At 46.3% G+C, this 21,808-nt stretch overlaps 1 protein-coding gene across 1 annotated transcript in view; it reads left to right on the top strand.

Moving 5' to 3' along the window:
* Positions 1–8,277: 8,277 nt before the first annotated feature.
* Positions 8,278–21,808, top strand: part of LOC149351124 (uncharacterized) — a 30,360-nt gene continuing 16,829 nt past the window's right edge. Inside the window, exons 1-4 of the mRNA XM_089580375.1 lie at positions 8,278–8,829; positions 13,377–13,584; positions 19,387–19,493; positions 21,523–21,716. Coding sequence (XP_089436501.1) covers positions 8,689–8,829; positions 13,377–13,584; positions 19,387–19,493; positions 21,523–21,716 — 650 coding nt within the window. The 5' untranslated portion in view covers positions 8,278–8,688. The remainder of the gene's footprint in view (positions 8,830–13,376; positions 13,585–19,386; positions 19,494–21,522; positions 21,717–21,808) is intronic.

Here is a 21,808-nt window from a genome sequence, read left to right as displayed (position 1 = left end):
TCTGTCTCTTTGCTAGGCGGTGATAAAAAAATCTCTTTGAATGTACTCTTTAGTGCAAAAATTTAAGGGGCACTTAATTACATTACGTGTTGATAATGTGACAGCATCAAAGTCTGAAGTCCACTCGGCCTGCCATACCCAGCAATTCTGGACAAAAGCATTTTTGAGCGGGAAACCGTTGATGAACGCAGTTTTTTCTTATAATGTAATATTTCTCTATAGCAATCAATATATCCGCAGATCACCTGACGGCAGTCTTGTATTTTTTTTTCTATTAACGAATTTGCTATTGTAAAAAGCACTCCCCATTGGTTTTCTATGGCAGTCTTAACTGTTCGATACAATCGCTGGAAACATTTTAAAATAAAGATTTCGCGACATATCAATATTTCCATAACCATGCCTTACAGTATTCTAATATTCAAAATGTTAGTCCAAGAAAGCTGGACTTGTTCTCCTCCTGCGGCATTGCTGCAGGCTCGCCTCATACTCTGAGCCTGTGCAGCCGCCGATATTCTATCTTCAGTGACAGACTTTTGTTGGTCACCCTCTCAGTTTGCAGGGATTTTTGACTGCGGTAGACACATGGGGCACTGATCATCGCTGCATTGCAACCTGGGGAGCTGTCTGGACTCGTCTGCACGCAACCAAACGCAGCTGCCAACTGCCACCGAACCTGCCACCACGCTCGGCTATGTCACGTGACCAGCATACCTGCCAACTCGGTCTTTTCACGTAGTCCTATGACGGCGCATACCTTGTCGACCAAAGTAAATGCGGCGGCGAAGCTGATGGAATGAAGGGTGTGGCAGAATTCTCTACGGCGAACGGTAGCAGACCATCTCTCTTTGTAGCCTAATCGCCAAACCACACCCTCTGTTTCGTGATGGGCTGCTTTACTCATCCTACAATCAGCTTAAATATTTCGACACAAAGCTGAGTGGTCACTTGATGAAACAGTCTGAAAGACGATGTTGATACTATTCACAAATTTTCAGAAGCTAGATATATCATATATGACACTATCACATGGCAAAACTGCTATTGTGTTATCTGCAAGTAAATCACAGTTTTGAATCTCGGCTTTTAGAAAGCAACACGCCAGGCAGCAAAGCTGGGGTTGGCCTAAAATGGCCCCAGCAATCTGGACGACTAAAATTAATCCGGCCGAGATCGGCCGCCGAGTTTCTCCTGAGCTCACGGATCGACAATGGGCTTAGTACGGCCATTCGTCGGCAATCGGCCTCGGGCCAACGGTTACCGCCAACGCATCGCTGACTTTGGCAACCTTCGGCCGCGGCAACCTACACTGCAGGGGCCATCTCGGCATGCGGCCATTTTCCGATATATGGGGACATGAATCTACAGGCAACCTTGGATTGATTGAAATTATGCAGTGACATAAATGCACTTTTATTGGTCTTTTCTCTTGACAAAAATTCGTGTAATAAAACAAGTGACGTACGCTTTGCTTCCAAATTATTAGGCTTGTGTGGTTACTCAAAAATTTGTGCCCGCTTCCGCCTTTGAGGTTAGGCTGTGGGCGTCATTTTCCTTCGCTCGTTGCACTTCGCTCGTTTCCTTCGCACCCGCCTTACCGATCCTGTACTCCTACGTTCAATTGTTTCATCACTCGCCACGACCTTCATGGAAGCCTCGTTGCCCAAGGGCTTGCTATCCGCCCTCACGCATCCTAGAACATGCCAGCAAGGAAGAAGTATGTCACCTTTCATTTTATACACATGGCAAGATGGCTTTTCCAGCTTGCTAAAAGTGAGCCTATAAGAGGCTTTGATGGTGCTCGGCTGCTGACCCGAAAGGCGCGGGTTCGATACCGGCCGCGGCGGTCGGATTTCGATGAAGGCGAAATGCTCGAGGCCCGTGTACTGTGCGATGTCAGTGCACGTTAAAGAATCCCAGGTAGTCGATATTATCTGGAGCTCTCCACTATGGCGTTCCCATAGCCTGACTCGCTTTGGGATGCTAGCCCCATAAACTAAACGAAACCTATAACGGGCTTTCACTTAGGCAATTCTTGCAGGGTGTGTTAGTGTGGTCAGCTCTCAGGCGCCGCGTTGTCGTTGAATAATGTTTGAAGTGTATTGGCACGTCATATACAACGTATTTACATGCATATAACGCAGACACAGATTCAGTTGGCAGCTTAACATATATATATGTATATATAGAAGCGTCGTGGATTAAACCCTGTTATGTTTTTCAGTTTCTGGTGACTTTATCTTATATTGATCAATTAGCTGCCAAGAAATAACTTTTGATATATATACTATATACATATGATACCGCGGTCAAGAAAAGTACGGCCGAGGCGCGGAGAGTTACAAAAACAACAAAATGGAAACGGCATGCAAAAAACAAAATTCTGGCGGGTTAGCATTGCTAAGCAAGAAATACACAAAAGTAGGTTTTTGCAGGTGGACACCACCACCCCGTACCTCAAAGCGCGATTGAGGTGTCCACTGAATCTGGGAGCCAGTTATGCGCCTTTCCTTTCCACAAAATCAGCGGAGTCTAGAACGTTGTCAATACCAACGGCATATTGCTCCAGCGACGCGTTTCTGCCAAAACGTTGTCAACGCAAATGCAAGCAGCGCTGATCTCTCTGTCACTAAGGCACTAGCGCCCGGAAACAAAATGTGTGAAACAGATGCACTAACAAAAATTCATTGATGACAGTAGGAAGATCAAATAAGAGCTAAGAGCTAAAACAAGCAAAAAATGAGTTCTTAGGAAGATAATGACAAACGGCGACAGCTTTCATTGGCTCCTTTATGATTGGGCCGCCATCTGCTAACCTCCTAAGAATGTCCACTGGGACTAGCAACTTTTTCGAAGCACTGTTTCCCAACTGTAATGATTAAAGCGCTCTGACCAGCTATTTGCTTTGACGTCAGTCCAGTGGAGAGAAGAAACCGCTCGGGCCTTGGTTGAAGGTGTTGATTAGGCATACGTTCGGAAGCTTACCCGGTTCGCAATATGAAGACCGCACGTTGTAACGTGCGCACTGTAGCTAGGCTTGATTCTGTTGGAATGTGGTAGCCAAGAGCATGACAGCGTAGTCACTGCATGTCAGTTTGCAGTCGTTCACTTGTGCAAACTAATGCCTAATGCCTAACTAATGCGCGCTGCTAATATGCGTAGGTATGGCCCTTTAGTTTAGCCCGCTTGACCTCACAATGCTCAAGCGCTCGAAACGCACTACCTATGAGATTTGCTGGTTACAACCACAGAGAATGGGCCTGACACGGTGTACCTTTAATGCGAGAACTGCAAGACCTGCTTGTGTGACATGACCTAGGATGGCACAGTCTGGATAGCGCTGCGTATTTATTTTATGCCCGAGGTCATTGAGCGGTCCATTGGAGGGCAAAATCTAATTTTCTCTCACATGGTGAGTCCGGCCCTTATTCTCTCCCACACGGGACGCAGGATATCCTTGGAATAAAGTTTATTGATTTATTATCGTGAACTGAACAATGGCCAACGTTGTCGGTTCCAGCAATGTGGGCTTGATTACCGGGTGGCTCTGGAAAGGGCTTGTGTTGAAAGAATGAGGAATGCTTAAGAGTAGAGTGGGTGTTCTTATCCGCTTCTACTGCTTAAATCGCAGATTACATGTTTGCGCATCAGCCAAAGCGCTTACACAATGACTGCGTTTCGGGCTAGGCGGTTGATCATGTCGAAACGGCACAAAAGCAGCGCTAGCAAGGACTGTTACAGCAGAAAGAAACAAAGAAAACATTAGAAGAGCTGACTATACCATCTGGTTCAATCGCAACTGATCCAAACACTGGCACACGTAAAACAATGCACAGACGAAAAGATTAAGACGTTTTGTTCAGGAATGCTGTTTCATTGGCATGCACCACGGTGGACAGCACACACAAATTTTCAAACGGTCGCCTCGCAGCAACACAGGTCCGTTCGTAGTGGTTCATGGGTGCGTAGTCCACCGCAGAAAAAAGCGGTGAGCAAACGAGGCTTCTCAAACGATTTACAAGCTCTTCGCGAACTTAGTAAGGCAGGCATGAAATTTAGCACGTTTAAAATTCGTCTTGTTCACCATACTCCGCTCAATCCGTGTGCTGATATCGCTATGAGCAGGTAAGTTAGGCCTCGTTCCCTTGTCATATTCCTCCTGCAGAACTGTTAGGGCCCGCTGAAGGCTACTGCACGTAACGTCACGTCCCACAACATTGGAAAGAAAAAGCCAGTGCGGGCTCACCAATACCCTTCGCATTAAAAATTAAACAACAGAATGACACGAGCGAAACTTGTACCGTAACATCGGTGTCTCACACCCTATCTCCTGCTCACAAACATGCACTCAAAATGCGGTGGTGGTGTTTGCTCTGCTTATCAGGCAGCGCGCTGTCATCGTTTGCTTACACTCGTGCATTGATGCCTACCGCGGTTTCTATTACCACGCGCTCCGGAGGCGCCTATCGCTTCAACTTGGCCTCGCAGTTTCGCAGGCATGCATGCTTCGCATTCGCCTAGCTCTTCCCATCTCGAGCAGCGTCATCGCTAGCTTCCAAGTTCGCGGACGAACTGCGCATTTTACTGTTTTCTTTAATTTTCCTTTTGCTCGTTTTCGAAGGGACAAGAAAATGCTGCCTCTTTTACATAAACGCCAGATGCCGCTTGTTTCCCTTCTGTGCACTTGATTTTATTATAAAAGAAGGTTTAAAGACTTCCGCGGACGACTGAATGCATTAGTACTGCTCGCTTCCACCGGTGCTTGCAGAGAGGTATAGATGTACTTACAAGTGAGTTATACAGAGAATTTGTACGCCTGCACGTTTTCTCCAGCTTACCATGACAGAATTGTCCCAAGAGGCGACCATCATAAGTAGTACACTGTCGTGAACAGACCTACTGGAAATGTGCATCCCATCATTCTATGCTACTGGTTTGACTGATTTGGACTTTTGGATCTCGTTATAAAATTTACGATACAGCCTACTATTTTTCGAGAGTGCCTAAGGCTGAAAGGAATCTGCGCGAGGTGTACTTTACACTTCTGAGCAGGCGGTCAGAATGATGCCTTCCAAGATGCCACACACACGTGGAAGTGTCTTTTTTTTTAGGTTCAACTTGTCAGTCATTTAGGTGTGTATCTAAGACAAATAGAACGCATCCAAATCCTAAGCTGGGTTTCGCCCCTTTATTACGTAAACAGCAACTCTATATGCACCTAGAGTGTGAGTCCGAAGGCGCTTGCTTTGTAATTCTTCAGAGAGAAATAAAATAGGAATTTATATCGAAAGCAAGATCTGTGAATGACATGTCGCTGCTAGTAACCCCGTAAGCAAGAGCTGCAACAGTAGAGACCGTAACGAGGATTTAATTTGCTGAGGATCTTGTTTTCGAGTTTCCATGGTGCCTCAGGAGTGTGTCAAAGGGATACTTTCATTACCAGGCAGTACACCACGGCTTCCTTGCAATAACTCAAGTTTTGTGCTACAGAAGCGCTCGAGGCATTGAAAAAAGAAATGCAAGAATGCAAGCGCAAGGGCGCTTAATGTTTTCCTAACCGTAGTGCAACCGTGCAAGTGCATTTCTTTTGCCCTGCTTCCCTGTTTGGCTTACACGTTTTTGGTGTCGCTGGTGGATGATTGTGCCCGACGTGTTGTTGAGCTAGCGTTCGCGACTTTATCTGTTTTTATCATTGTCCTTCATGTTCAAACACGGTAAACTTAATATGCATTGTTGCAGAGGTTGCGTTTGCTGCGAGAACTTGCGACTGGTAATGATGCGAGTCTTTTACTCGAAGGAAAAGAGATTCCTAAGCAGAGCCCATCGGATTTCAACTTGCACCATGTTGGCACCCGTCGCTCTTGAGACAAACATCGTCTCCAGTTAAACGAAGGGTTTCCTTTTCTTCTCTCTTTCATTCGAATGGGCGACAGCAAGAGCTGATAAGAATAAGAGCCGAAGCGTGCTGCCAGGAACACGTGAGGAAGGAGTGACTCCGAAGTCCGGCGTGAGTGACAGCTCTCTCTGCCAAACGGCGCAGCAGCAGCTGCACTAGAGCCAGGAAGGTAAAGCGCCTTCTTATCAAGTCACTGCGTGCTTAGCCCTCACATCGTTACGCCGCCTCAGCGAGGGTTCGCGAACTATGTGCCGGGTGAGCCAGTCCGTGTGTTGACTGTTTACGCCTTCCCTGATACCTTACTCTGTTTTTGTGTGTGACAGTTGGTCATTCTACGGAGGTTCTTTCCCAGGCATCTGTTTGTTTACCCTGGTAATTATTCTCGAGCATACTGACATTCCACGCCATGGTCAGCTGCTTTCAACGGCGATAGCCCTCGAAAATAAAACTGGCCATGACGCATGACGAAATAAAGCTGAAAGAAAAAGAGAGTTTACTACACTACACAACCTCGTAAATGAGTAGCCTATAGAGCCGAAAGAGACAGATCTTCAAAATTAAAATTTTGGTACTTATCGTATTTCGGCAGTTCATAATCAACATAACAATAACTGCAAAAAAATTATTAAAGGGCATGGTCACGTAAACTGGGGTACATCACACACGATTTTTGCTTTAGCGAAGCAGTCGTTGTGGGTAGGGGGGCTGATGAATAATTTCGACCACCTAGAAATCTTTACCGTGCACTGACATCGCACAGCGCACTGGCGCCTTTGCGTTTCTCCTGCATCGAAACGCGGCCGCTTTTTATTCTTTCATTCTTTTCTCTGCCATTTTTTCACTCTTCTCCATGTTCGACTGAGTTGGCACCGAACCACTGTCTCTGCTTTTCTTTAAGGAACCTGAGCTTCATTCTTCCAAGTGTGCATCAGCGCATGAATATTAACATGAAAAAAAGCTGCTTAATTCGCATCAGCAACTGTTGCAGAAGCATTTGTATGCTATGTTGAAAACTTTGCAAAACCTTACACTACCAGCACCGCGTTTCATTAGCAGCTTTCAAAGCAAATAGAAAAGATAGGAAATATCTGCAGGTAATCGATGCCGTCAGACACTGATCTCGACTTCATGTCTTGACATAAGAGGTCGAAGATAAGGTCTGGATTGGTCTCCTAGTTGAGCCAGACGGGTCCTATAGATGACTATGCAAGGGAGTAGGGAGTGGTTTTTTCCTCGACCAGCTTGGAAAATTTTTGCAATTTTTTCTTACCAGCCATAACGTCTATTTGCTGTTATATGAAACTGTTCAGAATTCATGAAGGTCAAAATATAAACGCAACGGGTGATAAAGTCTTTCGACGAAGGTGGAAGCTGCCGCAAAATGAGTTTGACTTAGTTTCTTTGCAATAAAAAATGCTGTTTTGATGCCACCAATTTTTTTTACTCATTTCTCGCGGCGTCACCACGGTTTACGAAATAGAAACTGCAAATGAAGACATCGCGATATATGTGAGCTGAAGCCGTACATGCATTTTGCCACACTTGATTACGAAGTGCTCCTTGCTGGAGTTGTATGCAGACTGTCTTGCGCATAGACTTCAGCTAAACAAGCGAGTTTTCGACGTCGACGCAAAAGCCTTCCTGGCGCACACTTGACACGATTTGGAACTCGATATTTGCCAGGCCGCACTCAGTGGCACGTAAATCATGCGTGCCAAAGGCACACATTTAAACCAGCGTTTTAAGATAAAACGCTTCTTTATCCAGAATGAATGACGCAGTTCGAAATATCACAGTTCCCGTTGGGCTATGGAGGCGCTTCTCATAATCTCCCTCCCCGCTGCATAGCTGTCACTTCCCTTGCGCAGTTTTAGTGCGTAAGCACTAATCCGAAGGGTACCAATCCAGAAGAATTGACTGTTGGGCGAGTTGGTCCATGATTCGACGATACAAGGCGCAAGAGTGGACATGATCGGGTGCCAATTCCGCGCAAAAAAAACGTCCGTTGCAAGTTCGCCTAGCGCGAGAGCTCCTACCCGCGGCACTGCCCGCTCATCGTCGACTTCTGCGTAGCACAAATATGTGATTTCGCACAGATTCTTTTTTTTTTATTTCGACTCAGTGTGCCTTCTGGCATAAAGTATTATGCCTGCCAGGTGACATGCGTTGTACTCGGAAGTCCCATTCTCCAGCTTCCTGTTTTGTGGCAGTGCGCAAATTTTGCCTACCTTCTGAACTGGTAGGTCAGGCGGCAAGATTCTTGGTAGAGGCCGGGCCCTGTGATCAGGCGTTATCTCGACCCTTATCTTCCGAGCAGTTCCGAGCACCTCGCCTCTTTCGTTTCTCCGCAATCTTTACTCTTGAGCTCCTCCTCGTTCAGCAACTTCGCTTTACTCTGTTCTCTGCAAGCGCCGAGCAATCATCCCGGCTGCTGCGCTGGGCAACTGCTGTCGTAGTTGGCCAGTCGGACCGGGCGAGGGCGCAACGAGAAGGAGAAACAAAGAGCCTGCTGCACGCTGGCAGTGCGTCGCAGACAGCTCGGCACGGGAGGCCGCCGACGACCTTCACGTGTAAGGGTGTTTCATGTGCCGATGGTGACCTTCTGGACAACAGCAAAAAACAAGCTTTCTAAGGACTATTAAGCGCAAGGAGGAAGCAACGTTGCGTGCGTTTGGACTCACGAAGCAACCTCGCAATAACTCCAGAAACAAAGAAAGCGTCTGCTTGCAGTTGAATCGTTGACAGCTGGGACTGCGTCAGGTCGTCCGGACCTCTCAGGGCTGCCGAGAACCATGGACCGCATCATAGATGATGCACCCGTCATCGAGGATCGGATAGTGAAGGGGTATTCACCAGACAAGCCTATCCCAGAAGTGGACTACGCGGCCTACTTGAGAACTCTTTGGGGCGCTTTCAAGGACCGGACAGCGTTGGTAAGCGAATATGCGCGTTCTAAGCTAAGAATCTCGAGTCTAAGCCAAGGACTGAGAAAGGCATGAGAATGGTTCGGCAAAACAGCGCTGACGGACGGGACAGAAGAAGATGAGACAGACACATCCGTCCCGTCCGTCAGCTCTGTTTTGCTGTACCATTCACCATGAACCAACCAGCCCGACTCAGCCCTCTCCTTAAAGGCATGAGCCATTTGCGCGTTTGGTGCATGCGAGACCACATGACTCGCGGTGTTTACATTTGATAAGTTACATAATCTGAATCCGTTAACATGGTAGTGATTTTGCATGAGCGCCGGCAACAAAAAGGAGGCATCTTTGCAAAAGTGAACACTTGTACACTCACTTGTGCGAAATGCACTGCAAGATAGTTAGGGAGTAATTGCTGATTACCGTCAACCTGAGTGTAGCCGTACATACAGCTACAAAGAGTGCTCTGAGGTCTTCCTAGTATAGGCTAATAATTGTTTGAGCTGAACATCAAGAATATAAAAAACCTGCAGGTTATGTGATGTTCGCCTCGATGTTCATTCTTGTCGGCCTCTATATTGCCGCGAAACTGCTGGTCAACGCCGCTGGGTTTCTTAGCCGATGAGTCATATAATGTTTTCACATGAAAAGATGATTGCCGCCTCGGTGGCTCAGCGGTTAGGGTGCTCGGCTGCCGAGTCGAAAGATGCAGGTTCGATCCCAACTGCGGTGGTCTCGTTTCGATGGAGGGGAAAGTCTAGAGGCCCGCGTATTGTGGGATGTATTGTGCGCCCGTGTATTGCCCGTCTATTGTGCGAAGAACTCCAGGTGATCGAAATTATCCGGAACCCTCCATTGTAGCGTCCCTCAGTAGCTTTGGGATGTTAAACGGCATGAAACGAAACCAAAGGCCATGATTAACGAGTATAAAGGAAGACAACAAAGCAAAGAATATTGTGCAGTGAATGTTAAAAGCCTAAATTGTAGTCAAAGAGAAACGGCTAAAAAAAAAACGTGGCCGAAAGCTCGGTCAGATAGTGAAAAAGTTGTTAGATGGATTAAGATGAAGCTGTTCCTTTCGTAAGTAGGTCAGTGGATGGGCTGCTTACACAAGTGGCGCGATGGTTGCGAATGATTTAAGCCTCGCCTATCTTTATGTGCGTTTCTCGCGGTACCGTCCTAAAATTCCAGTTTTGTGGAAGGTAAGGGCACTTTTTGCAATTAACGGGCAATTATGTCTCTCTCGAGTGATCTGCATGGTCCAGCAGGCGCTCATTCATCCACCTTACTGTTTGTGCGACGTAAAACGCTTCGCATGATAACAGTATCTCGAGACAGCAGAATGCGCACATGCTTCATGAACCGTTGTTTCTGTTTTACCTTACGCTGGCTTTTTGACGGAACGTCGAGATAGACGCTCTTGCGAATTCCTCTTAAGTTGTTAGGCGTAGAAAAAAACTACACCGACTCGAGTTTCCCGGAAATATTTTTCGTTCTGTGACTGACTTCGTGGACGTATCACTGCTGTAGCCATGAACTCATCGGTATTGCGGTTGGTGCTATGCTTTGAGAGCAGCTCTCTTAGAAATTTTTCGGCTATGCCTGTCTGGAACCTCAGCACTGGTTGGAACACGGTGGTTGGAACACGGTGGACACGCGACCTTGGCGTTCCTTAGAGCGGATACGGCGATGCTATACGCTTCCTGTTTTGAGTAAGCTGATAAGTAGGGTAGGGGGCGTTTTGTCGAGCGTGTTGCGCACTTCCAAGATGTGCTCAGGTGATACAACGAGGACCATGTCAAGGAGCATGAGTTTCTTTGTTTTTTGGTATATCATATACTAATGACAGGACTGTTAATGGGGCCCGAAACAAGTCCATAACGTCTTCCGCTGTTAGCCTGTTGTCGGTGACTTATGCGCCATAAAACTCCATATAAGTAACTAACTTGTCGGTGACTTATTTTGAGAGGTTTAGGTAATCGTCGACATAATACGTGACATTGACGACGTCGTGGTCATTCAGATGAGGCAATATGCTTCTGTCATACTGCTCTTGGAGCAGATCTCTGAGCAAGGGTGCACGGTTGCACAGACTTCTTGCTGGTAAAGTATCCCATCGAGACTTCAGAGGGCCGGACATATTTATTAAAGGAGCAGTCTACCTGGAAAAAAATAACCGCGTCTTTCATATTGCAACTTTTCTGTATCTTACCTAATTTACAACGACATTTTCCTTTTAGCCATTTTTTTTCTTAAATCTGATGTGATTTAAAAATTCACCGCCCATTCTTCGCTTCGGGCTTTGTTGTTTTCCTTTCCATCTGTTACTCAAAATTTTTAAACCCTGGCACCTGCTTGGAATCTTAACCCTTTTTTGGCCATTTACACCGCGACCAACGTGGACTTGGCTAAGTCTCCTGTAAGGGATCGGTAGTGTACGCGGGGTTATTGGAACGCGGCTGGGGGCGCTCAAAGCGAAGCGTCTCCTATTTGGAACGCGGCCGCTCGCGAACGCGCCAAGAAGTACGGGTGTCCACCCCGCCCCGCGGTACCGATTCGCGCACGTGCTGGCACGAATGTCTATTTGTGTTTTTATTTTATTTTGTGGCGGAGAGAATGTTCGACTCCACACGTGCTGGCACGACCGTGCGTTTGTGTTTGTGGAAAGGGCGTTTTGTCCTACGGAAGCTGGAGGGCTGACCATGCTCTCGGTAAACCAATCATGTGAGCAGTGCAACATGATTGGAAGCTACGAAATGTGGGCCGGGCCTTTAGGGCTTTAAAACCGGGCCCCGGAGCCGGAAGCAGGGTTCTGCGCTAAGGTGAGATGCTACGCATCTTCGGCCGCGCCGAGTAGGGGCCTCCCCTAGTATTAGCCAGTTCCACCTTTTTTGTTGTTTGTCCTTTGCTGTTTAATGTAATTCCAGCACCTAAACTTGTATATGCTTATGCTGTAAATATCTGTATATAAAAGTTCAAGTATTCGCCTTATCCCTGCATCTCGACTCTTCGAGAGACCGTCTCTGACGGGGCACCCCTGGTGCGAAGATCAAGCTTCAGTCTTCGATTTTTAACCAACCGTCTCTGGCGGGGCACCTCTGGTGCAAAGAAGAAGAAGAAGAACCTGTGAAAACTTACTTCTCCCATGACTGCATATTGCTTGTACACCTTCAGAATAAACTTGAGTTGCTGGTCAACGACTTTATTGTTGTCTCCTTTTATCGTCCCGCCTTACAATCTGTTCCTTTCCGTTATGTGGAACCATTTTATGTAGCCCGTAGCAGAAGGCTTGCTCATGCCATTCCGCATCGCAACGTTACGTGTGCTAAGCAATGGGGAGGCGAGTGTACTCATGACCAAATAAGGCTAAGAGAGCTACTAGCTACCTAATTTCTACTTAATTTCGACGAAAAAAATAGCAGTGTTGTAGCCCATTATTAATGCTATGAACATATTTGCGCTAACCACAAGGCATGGTTCCTCTGGGAACCCTGCCATGTGTTTGTTGGCGCACAGTTATGTTTTGCATGCTGTACCCAGGAAGTATTTTTTTTTGCGTGTATGTGTGCGTGTGCGCTCGCAAAATACAGGCCATGACGCTTGGTGGAGCGCTTTAATGTTAACCTGAGTATAAAGCTAAGGCTGCTTCATAAACGTTGGCCGAATTTACTACCCTGGCATGAAACAATGGATTCAATGCAGATATGGCAATAACTGAATTACGGTAATTAAATTGCAGTAATTTAATTATATTTTCAGTAATTTGTAATGTTATGAACATAACAGGCGGAAAAGCGTATGGCGTGGAAATTTCCGAGCGCAGGCTGCCGAGGTCCATTCCTGGAATCACTGAAGAAACAACTAACATGCTTCGGAGGTTTCAAACTATCGACAGCTCCGGGCAGGAAGGCGTTTGACTCACCGCTTTTTTTCTGACTTGAGCGTAGTGAAAGTGACAAGTGTTGGGCTGTGGTCTTGTTTAGCTTTGCTATGTTGGCGTTGCCATATCTTTGTGATGGCCTGTGATAGAGGAAAGAAAAAGGACCAGGGAATAGTTGGCCGGGACTGAATATGGCGGAAACACCAAAGAATATGTGCGTTGCATCTAGAGAAAGGCTGGTGTTCATTTACTCCGTTTGCTATGGTTTTTGTATGCATGAAAACCAGAAAGAAATTTAGGAGCATTTTCATTACATTTTGGAAGTAATTGCAATGTAGAGCAAATAAATTTTGCGAACCGTAACATTCGCGCAATCATTTGGAAATTAATTAGTAATGTAATATAGGTTAATTACTTTCAATAAAAATTTTACCATGTATGCTTCAGAGGCGGCAGCGAAAGTATGAACTAGTATGGCGCTGTGTAACGATTCATGAGGGATAAGTTAGCATGACATGACGCGAAGTAAAAGATGAGCTCAAACGTAGATGCAGAAAAAGTTGATGGGTGTCTCCTGGTTATATGTAAAATCGGGAATGGGATGGCATCTTACAAAGAGCCTCTCCTTTACCACCGTGGTGAATAAGTCACGTTTCGTCGTCTTGCTGCTGGCCGCCAGATCAAAGCCGACACGGGAGAGCGATGCACCTACCAAGAGCTCGAGGATGCCTGCAGCCGCGTTGCCGGTGGACTGGCCAGCCTCGGCTTTCAACCGGGCGACATGGCTGGCATTCACTGCGACACCAGCCTCGAGGCCATGGTTGCCTTCTACGGCACCGCATTCGCCGGTGGTTCGATGGTTTTTGCCAAGTGCAGCCTCACAGCACGTGAGTTACATTTCTCTTACCTCATAACAGTAGTCTGTAAACCCAAAAATTCATTACGAAAAGAAAACAAAGTCAGTGGATTGTATTGTAATACCGGTCGCTTCACTTTATTCGCCCTCAACTTCCTGATGAACAGAGCGACGGGCTGCTTTTTTCAACCCCATGTGCTTTACTCGTATTCGTTTCACTATATGAAACCTTTAGTTTATTTCAACACCTAAATTGGTTTCATTAAAATTCTTCTACCCTATTGCAATCCCGCACATCAGTTAAGCTTTATTACCTTTTTTATACCCAAATCCCCATCCGAAGGTGGATCGCTATCGAAAAAGCCTATGTCCAGGTGAATCCTCCCCCTGCAAACCGTGGAAGGTGGTGTTCAGGCGGAGAGGCCGGACTAGGAATGACTCAACAAAATTCGTCTGAAACGGGCAGTTAAAATTGCTGAATGGAAGCAGTGACTTTCTGCAGTAGAGGCTGAAACGAATGCTGTCGCATTTCCTCCGCGTCAGTCCAACTGATAGCCGTTATAAAATTTTTCTACTAAACAAGGGAAAACGTGCTGACGCATCTAAGTTGCATTTACATATGAAGGAAGCCAACAGTCACCAAAACGAAGGAGCATAGGGGAATGTTCCTTTGTAATGGTGTTGATAAGTGGGAAATTATAGTGCAATTAATTTATCGCTGAAAGATAATTGATTAGAAAGTGGAGGAAAAAAACCACATGCAGCCGATGTGATCCGAACCCACGACGCCCGATTTTCGCTTCCGCTGCTCTGCCAACTGAGCTGTGGCGGCGGCTTTCCAGTCTTCTATTTTCGGGAGTATTTAGGTTGCGTGTAAGCTATCCTTGAGAGCGTCCACCAGCGCCGCCCTTTTCCATAGCGGCGGACGCAGTATGTCCTATACTACCGCGGAGGTCACGTGGAAGGGGATCGAACGTGCGGGAGCTGTGGTCAGTAATACCGGATGCGAAATTCGGTGGTTGTGAGTTCGGATCGGGGAGTTCGGTGGTTCGGATACCACCGGCTGCATATGGTTGTTTTTCCTTCCACTTCCTCATCAATTATCTTTCGGCAATAAAATAATTACACCATGAATTTACCACTGATCACCACCACAGATAATATAATAATGATAGAAACGTTTCTCCATGCCCCTTGGTGTAGTGACTGCTGGCTTCCTTCATATTGCCACAAAGCTTTGTAATATTTGTTCATGCTGAAGGCCTTATCATTTTACGACCACAGATACGACCTTACGACCTTATAAGATACGACCACATTTATCTCGAATGGTTGTACCCATGCGCAACCGCTTCTACATGGTTCGAGATGGTTCGAGGCTGTTTTGGTTATTTAGCACGCCGTCGAAAGTTCGTTGTCAGCCTTAATTTTCGGCACGGCCGAAAGCAGCGGACGTTCTGTTCGACGAACGCCGAGAACGCTTGTTGCTATCGCCGCAGCCGAGTCATTCAGTTCTTTGCGGGCGGGAGTCAGCCCAATAAAGAGTTTCTTTTGTAAGCCTTCCCGCCGTCTTCCTGACTGCCGGACTGCCGTCACACGTGACAATATGTATGTCACAACGAGGCCCTCATTTCCCCTCCCTCCTCTGCTAAGTCGTATTTGGCTTAACCAGGTAAATCGTGAGCCAATGTTTTTTAATGGACTGCTTCAAGCACGACATTGCAACCCCCTTTTCAAGAACCTGTAGTGCCTGGAATGCAACTTCATGACGCCTTTTGCTCCTCTTCTCTTGTACGTTCAACTTGTGTTTGGGGCATTTAACTCAATCTGGATGTCGAGAAATAACAGGCAGTATCTGATATGGACCTCACAGGTGAATTCCAGGCCTTCTAAAGCATTACGCCTTTCTTTCAGGATCACGTATATATGTAAGGATCCTGTAATTGTACAGGAGGAAGGAAATAGTCGCCGATGCATCTAAAGCAAGCCTCGATGTTTAGGCCGCCTAGCAGCTGTTCGAGTTCTCGATTTCTCATAGCTACGAATAAATCTGAACGAACCGGGACAATACAAGACCCAGTACTGGTAGCGTCATTTTTGGATATACATTTTGCCTTCGTAGTCTATGTACAAGGACTTAAGGTGTAAGGTAGATCTAGAAAACCATTGACGATCATGCCGCAAAGGTTCTAAAACCTAAAGTTAACAAACTCCATAATGCTGCCTTCGATGCATTTGAGTACGTTACATTGAGCGATGCTTTCACTTCTATTGAAAGGGATGTCACGAGTTGCGTTGTCGTGAGGTATTACACGATGTCTTTGAAAGAATGGCCTAAGCGTAAGTTTCTTGCAGTCTGTCAGCTTTCCCCAACTTCTCGTGGCCCAAGTCCTTGCACACCTTCCTGGTTTGAGTTCTCAGCTTATCTTTTTGTCGGTTCTAACTTATTCAATAGTTGTCTCGAGAGCTTCTAACGCTTTGAACTTGTGCTGGTTCCTGTTGAGAACCATGAACATTTGTTTTGTCTGAGATAAGCAGGTTGAGCCCTTACAAAGATGGTCTACAGGCAGTCTATAGACCTCTTATAGACTATATTGCCTTCCTATACAAATTTCTTTTAGTCGATTCATAGTACGCAGACTGTCTATAGACAAAAGTCTACTGAAAGTGTATGGCCATAAATTTATAGATTGTGCATAGACTGTCTAAAACATTTTTATTGCCTATAGACTTTTCTCTAGGATTTGTCCATAGAGAGTCTATAGACTTCATAGACAGAAGTCTATGGACAGTCTATAGACTGTCTAAAATTTTTTTTTTCTGAGGGTGGATAAGCAGGTTCAGGTTATTCGTCGACAACTGAACTGTCGCGCCGGCTACCCCCTGTCTTCGTGTCGGCTCAGAATAACGGACGCCTCGCTTCAGACTGATTTGTTGTTACTTTTCGGTGCGTTCACTGGCCATAAATGGGACCCGGTCTTTCGCTTCTCATCTCTCCTATAGCAAAACATATGAGTGATAAGTTTTCTTATACGCGAAGATGTTTATTGAAGTCGGTTACCGAATTTCGACCTGTATATACGCGCCGAGGACTGCAATTCTCAAGGCAACTTTTCTGGAAGCACACCGACTGCCTGCCGTGTACTTCGCTCCTACCTTGCGCTCTGCTCTTTATGTATCCTGTGAATATTTTATTTCCTTTTCGTGAAAAAGATGGAGATGCGGAAGTGTACATGGGAGAAAGTCTGAAGGGTAAGGCTGCACGTTGCTGGCCTGACATGGTTTATCTTTACTACCGCCTGGAAGCCTTATCTCTCCCCGGCTTCTGTTTGAAGCCTTTATGAGGCCTCGAGCGCGTACGTTTAGAAAGCGCAGGCCGTATCGTCGAGGCCAGGCTGTGCACCTCTGCTCAATGCGCAAGTTTAGCCCTGTAAATGTCCTGCGCATTACGCAGGATGGATACTCCACAAATACCTCACCAGTTTTAGCTCCTGCTCGTAAAATACTAAATCCTCATAATGTTGCTAAACTTAATTTCTTAGCATATTTCTCAAAGCATCAATACCTGTTTCTCAAAGTGTCACTTTGAGAAGCTAAAGTGTCAATACCTAGATACGAACAAGGAGCGCTCTCAGGTCGGCCACCGAGTCAGCAAACCTCTCTGCGAAACAAACCGAAATTTTGACGGATATATACCGAGTGTTTCGGCGAGCACTTTAAAAATATACAAAAATATATTTTTTTTTGGTTGAAAATATGGCTTTTGGGGCACAGTGTTGGCGGACACCAGAAAACAGGTGAATCGCATTAAGCAGTAAGCTTGTTAACTAATATTTAATACTTAACTTTTTAACTAGTAGAGCTAGGCTCCTAATTGCAATTAGGGATTTCTAACCGGTAGTCAGTAATAGCCATATCAGTTTTTAGAATTTTGAAAACGCGATTACCTTTGGCGCTTTGCCCCGACAAAAATTTGGCTTTTTCGACTAGTTGCGTGCACTGGAGGGGTTGCTTTGCCTGCATGCTTTCGAAAGCGCTTATATTTCCGCACAATGCAGCCAAATTTTGTCGAGCCGTGCCTGTATTTGCCTGCATTGTGCGAAAATGCATATGCTTTCGAAGGCACGCAGGCAAAGCAACCCCTCCGGTGCACGTAACTAGTCTTTTTGAAAAAGTCAAATATTGTCGAGCCACAGTGCCAAGGGTAATAGCGTTTTCGGCATTATAAAAACTGATATGGCTATTACTGACGACCGGCTACATGTCTCTAATTGCAACTAAGCGCCTAACTCTGTTAGTTTAAAACTTAATTATTAAAAATTAGTTAACTAGCTTACTACTCAAGACGCTTCACCGGTTTTCTGGTGTCCGCCCACGCTGTAAGAATACGTGTCCGCCAGCATTGGTAATACTATGCCCCAAAAGCCTTAATTTTAGCCCGAAAAGCCTATTTATTTATTTGAAAATTTTTGAAACTGTTCGCTCAAACGCCCTCTATACTGGTATTTTAGCAGGTGATGATGCGATTCTGAGTTTTGGTATTGATTTATTGCGTGTTCCGGAGTGTATGTTCACAATTGTTTTATTTGGGGCGTTGAGACTGAGTTTCATTTACCATACTTAATTACGCAGTATTAACAACTTTTGCAATGACTCTATATATAATGGAGTTTTGACATTTCTTCAGTTCAGTGGCCAGTTACTGCGAAACTATGGAAGTTGAGAATGTGTGTCCGACTGCTGTATTGCCTCGGAATTTGAGGGTTTAACTCGTATACTTTCACAAGCGTGGCCGAATGCACTTCGGACACGCTTCATTAGGATATAACTTAAAAGAACAGCAATTGGCAGAAACAGTTTATGGCCCGCAGAGTGCTGTTACACCGTTAACCGAGTTAACGAAGCTAACATTTCAGTGTTTCATTTCATTATCTATTAATCAAATCAGAGGCGTCAAAATTTTTGCTCTTAGAGTTTCGTCTTGTGATTATCATTCTGCTGCAAATGTAGGAAGTGAAACTTTAACAACGGCCTGTTTCCTTGTCACGAACGAATAGTGTGTGTCGGTCATATGAATGTGTGTCGAGCTTCACTGCAGACTTTAAGTTTAATATAGCTTGCTGCATTCAAATACCATACGTTCGAAGAAAACAGCGGGCAGTGAGCGCAACACGAAAAGAATTCTTCCTGGAAGAGCAGCACGTTTCATGCAGTGTTGCTCGGTTACGGCAGCTTCGGTGTTCAGTCACTCAGATTCAGTTCAGTCACCTCTAGTTATCGGAGGAGTAGACTTGCGCAAGCTTACGGGTTTTAAGACTTTAAACAGCACGAAGCAAGATAAGAAGGTACCCTATATGCAGCACCATTTTCCGTTCCACAGCTCATACAAAGCTTTCAGTGAACTTTTTAGTGCGCTGCTTTTGTCGAAGCAGGCGTCTACGACTCCTTCGCTGGAGTCGCGCAAGAAAAACGAAGTTTGCTCGCAAAACAGATCGGAATTGGATCACATTAGTACTCGCAACGCATTCTGCTGTTGGTAGTCTGGCGAGCCACTTCCCGTTGGCGGACGAAATTTTCCGCAAACCCAGAACCTGAGCGGCAGCAGTTTGGCAGCCCTCATCTCATCGCAAGATGCCATCGCGCGGCATGTCGTCATCGTTTAAGGCCATATGCATGCGGTTAGCTCTTAAATAACACGTCAGTAGAGGACAAGGGTTGCCCCCCTTCTTGGGTAAACGTATAATTAGCGGACATTCGTGCCGAATAGCGAAAAAAAAGCAGAGCGGAAATGCCTTTTATTTTATAAAGCTTATTTCATGCTTTGTGTCTGCAGGGGAAGTCAACTATCAATTCAAGGACACAAAGCCATGCATCGTGTTTTGCGACGAAGAGAACGCCGCAAAGGCTGCGGAAGCTTGTAAGACCATACCCAGTGTTAAGGTGAGGACATCCTCTGACCCTTCGTGCAGCCATATTCCACACTCCTGTAGCGTGTGCGTGCGTGTGCGTGCGTGCGTATCTGTATGTGTTACTTATTGTTTATATGCCTCGGTGAGTACGCTTTTATTTTGCTATGAATAAGGCGCTGCACTGGGCCTCTATAACGGATTAGGGTCCGCTTCTCGGTCACGGCATTTCGGCAGAGAGGAAGCGCAAAAAATTCACAGGACAGTTACCATTGGTTAACGCGAGATTCAGCGACAGCTGTTAAGATACTGGTAGTTTACAATATGTTGTGGTAGAGAATATGAAAGCAGTCTCACATCTGTATAGTTATAGGGCGCTCTTTTTAGTTTAGTTTTCTGCACATAGTGGTTTTTCGCTGTCGGAGATGGACTGCTCTCGCCACATTCTTCCTCCCCCTTCCACGGTAACCACGTTCCGGATGGTTACCACAGTACGCCTTCACACACTCTCGCTATAACCTCCTCCTCTGGCAGTACCCTCCTTCCATGTCAACCCTCCTTCTCCTTCTGAGGTAACTACCCTCCTGTTGGCTCCCATGGCAACCACGTACCAGGTGTGCCTTCTCAAGCTCTCGCCATACCTTCCTCCTCCAACGATAAACATCCTTTGGTTGGGGATCACTCCGCTCTCGGCACACCCTCCTCCTTCCACGGTAACCACCTTCCGGACGGTTACCTTCGTAACCGTCCTCTGGCTACGCCTTCGTAACCGTCCTCTGGCTACGCCTTCCTACGCTCTCGCCATAAAGCATCCTTCCACGGTAACCCTCCTAATCCTTCCAGGGTAACTACCCTCCGGGTGGTTTCCGTGGCAACCGCCGACCGGTTGAGCCTTCTTACGCTCTCGCCATACTTTCCTCCTTCCGCAGTCACTATCCCCGGCATTCCTGCGCTATCCCGATACCCTGCTCCTTCCACGGTAACCACCCTGCAAATGGTTCTTGTGGTAACCACCTACCTGTCGCGCATATTTCCGCCAAGTCATACCTACCTCCTTGCACGCTAAGCACCTTCCGAGTGGTTCCCATGGCAACGCACCCACCGGTTATGCCGACGACTACGACAGGCAACGACATACTATTAGGACGCGAAACCCAGGAACGGGCAGTTAACAGTAGTCGCTGTAAAACGTCTTCTACTTTGGTGCAGCGTTCGAAATAAGCTTACGCCGCACCTGAAAGCTCCGGCGTAGTTTAGTAGCGCGTAAAATTACATCATCTTTAAGCTTTTGTCTCTGTGAATAAGTACCGAGAAAAGTTAATCAATGCATGCAATTGCTGGCTAGGTTAGCATAGTGACATCGGAACCAACAGCTGAATAAAAAAATGAAATGAATCAACACTTAGAAGGGCTTTAATCGTACCTTGACTGCGCACTGCAGGAAACTGATGACAAATTATTTGCGAACGCCACCCACGATCGCATTGTGCGATGGTTTGCGCAGCATGTATTCTAAAAAGCACGCAGCAGCACTTATGGCGAAGCTCTGCCGTGCATTACATGTATCCACAACTTAAAATTTGGCAGTGGCTAGTCGCCGGTAGGCCTTATGCAGAGAGAGTAAATATGAACTTGACAGCACTTGGTAGTGTCTAGCGCCCTGCGCTCTTCTGCCATCATGCCTTATGAAATAATGATATTTAGCTCAAGCACCTAGATTAACCGACGGCGCTCAGCGGACAAGGAAGTTCAGTAATATAAAACGGACCCACGAATGTGTTGATGAATGCCATCTCACTCAAGTTCGGTAACTTTTTCTCTGCTTTGCGCATAATGATCTAACCAAGCACCATCAAACACACCAAACACGCGGAACTTTTGATCTAAAAAGCTGCAGACAAAGGGGTGAGTGCCTACTCGAGCAGTTTCATTGAATGAATCTGACATGCGTACTGAGTTCTTGCGTGCGGCCACTAGCGCTGTTACGCCGTTAAAAGTCAGCCTCACAACGCTTCGGCGACAGCTCTTACCATGACACGAAACACCGGCGGGTTGTGTTGCAGACGCTGGTGATCTTCGGCCAGCGCGAGGGCATGATGCCCTTCTCGACACTGCGACAGAGCTGCCCCCTGGCGGCACTTCCCAGCGTGGACCCGGACAGCTTGTTGGCCATCCTCTACTCAAGCGGCACCACCGGCCTGCCCAAGGGCACGCTGCTATCCAATCGAAACGCTGTCGCCGGTATATTCTGCTCGAGGTGAGCGCACATTATCACTGGCTTTCTGCATGTTCAGTGCCTCATTCTGTAGTAACGCTTATCCTGCATGTATTTATTTTAACACGATAGCG

The sequence above is a fragment of the Amblyomma mixtum genome, chromosome 3, assembly GCF_055824585.1.
Source record: "Amblyomma mixtum isolate Tamu chromosome 3, ASM5582458v1, whole genome shotgun sequence".
Taxonomy (NCBI): domain Eukaryota; kingdom Metazoa; phylum Arthropoda; class Arachnida; order Ixodida; family Ixodidae; genus Amblyomma; species Amblyomma mixtum.
Note: the sequence above shows the minus strand (reverse complement) of the source record. Positions and strands in the feature narration are given on the sequence as shown.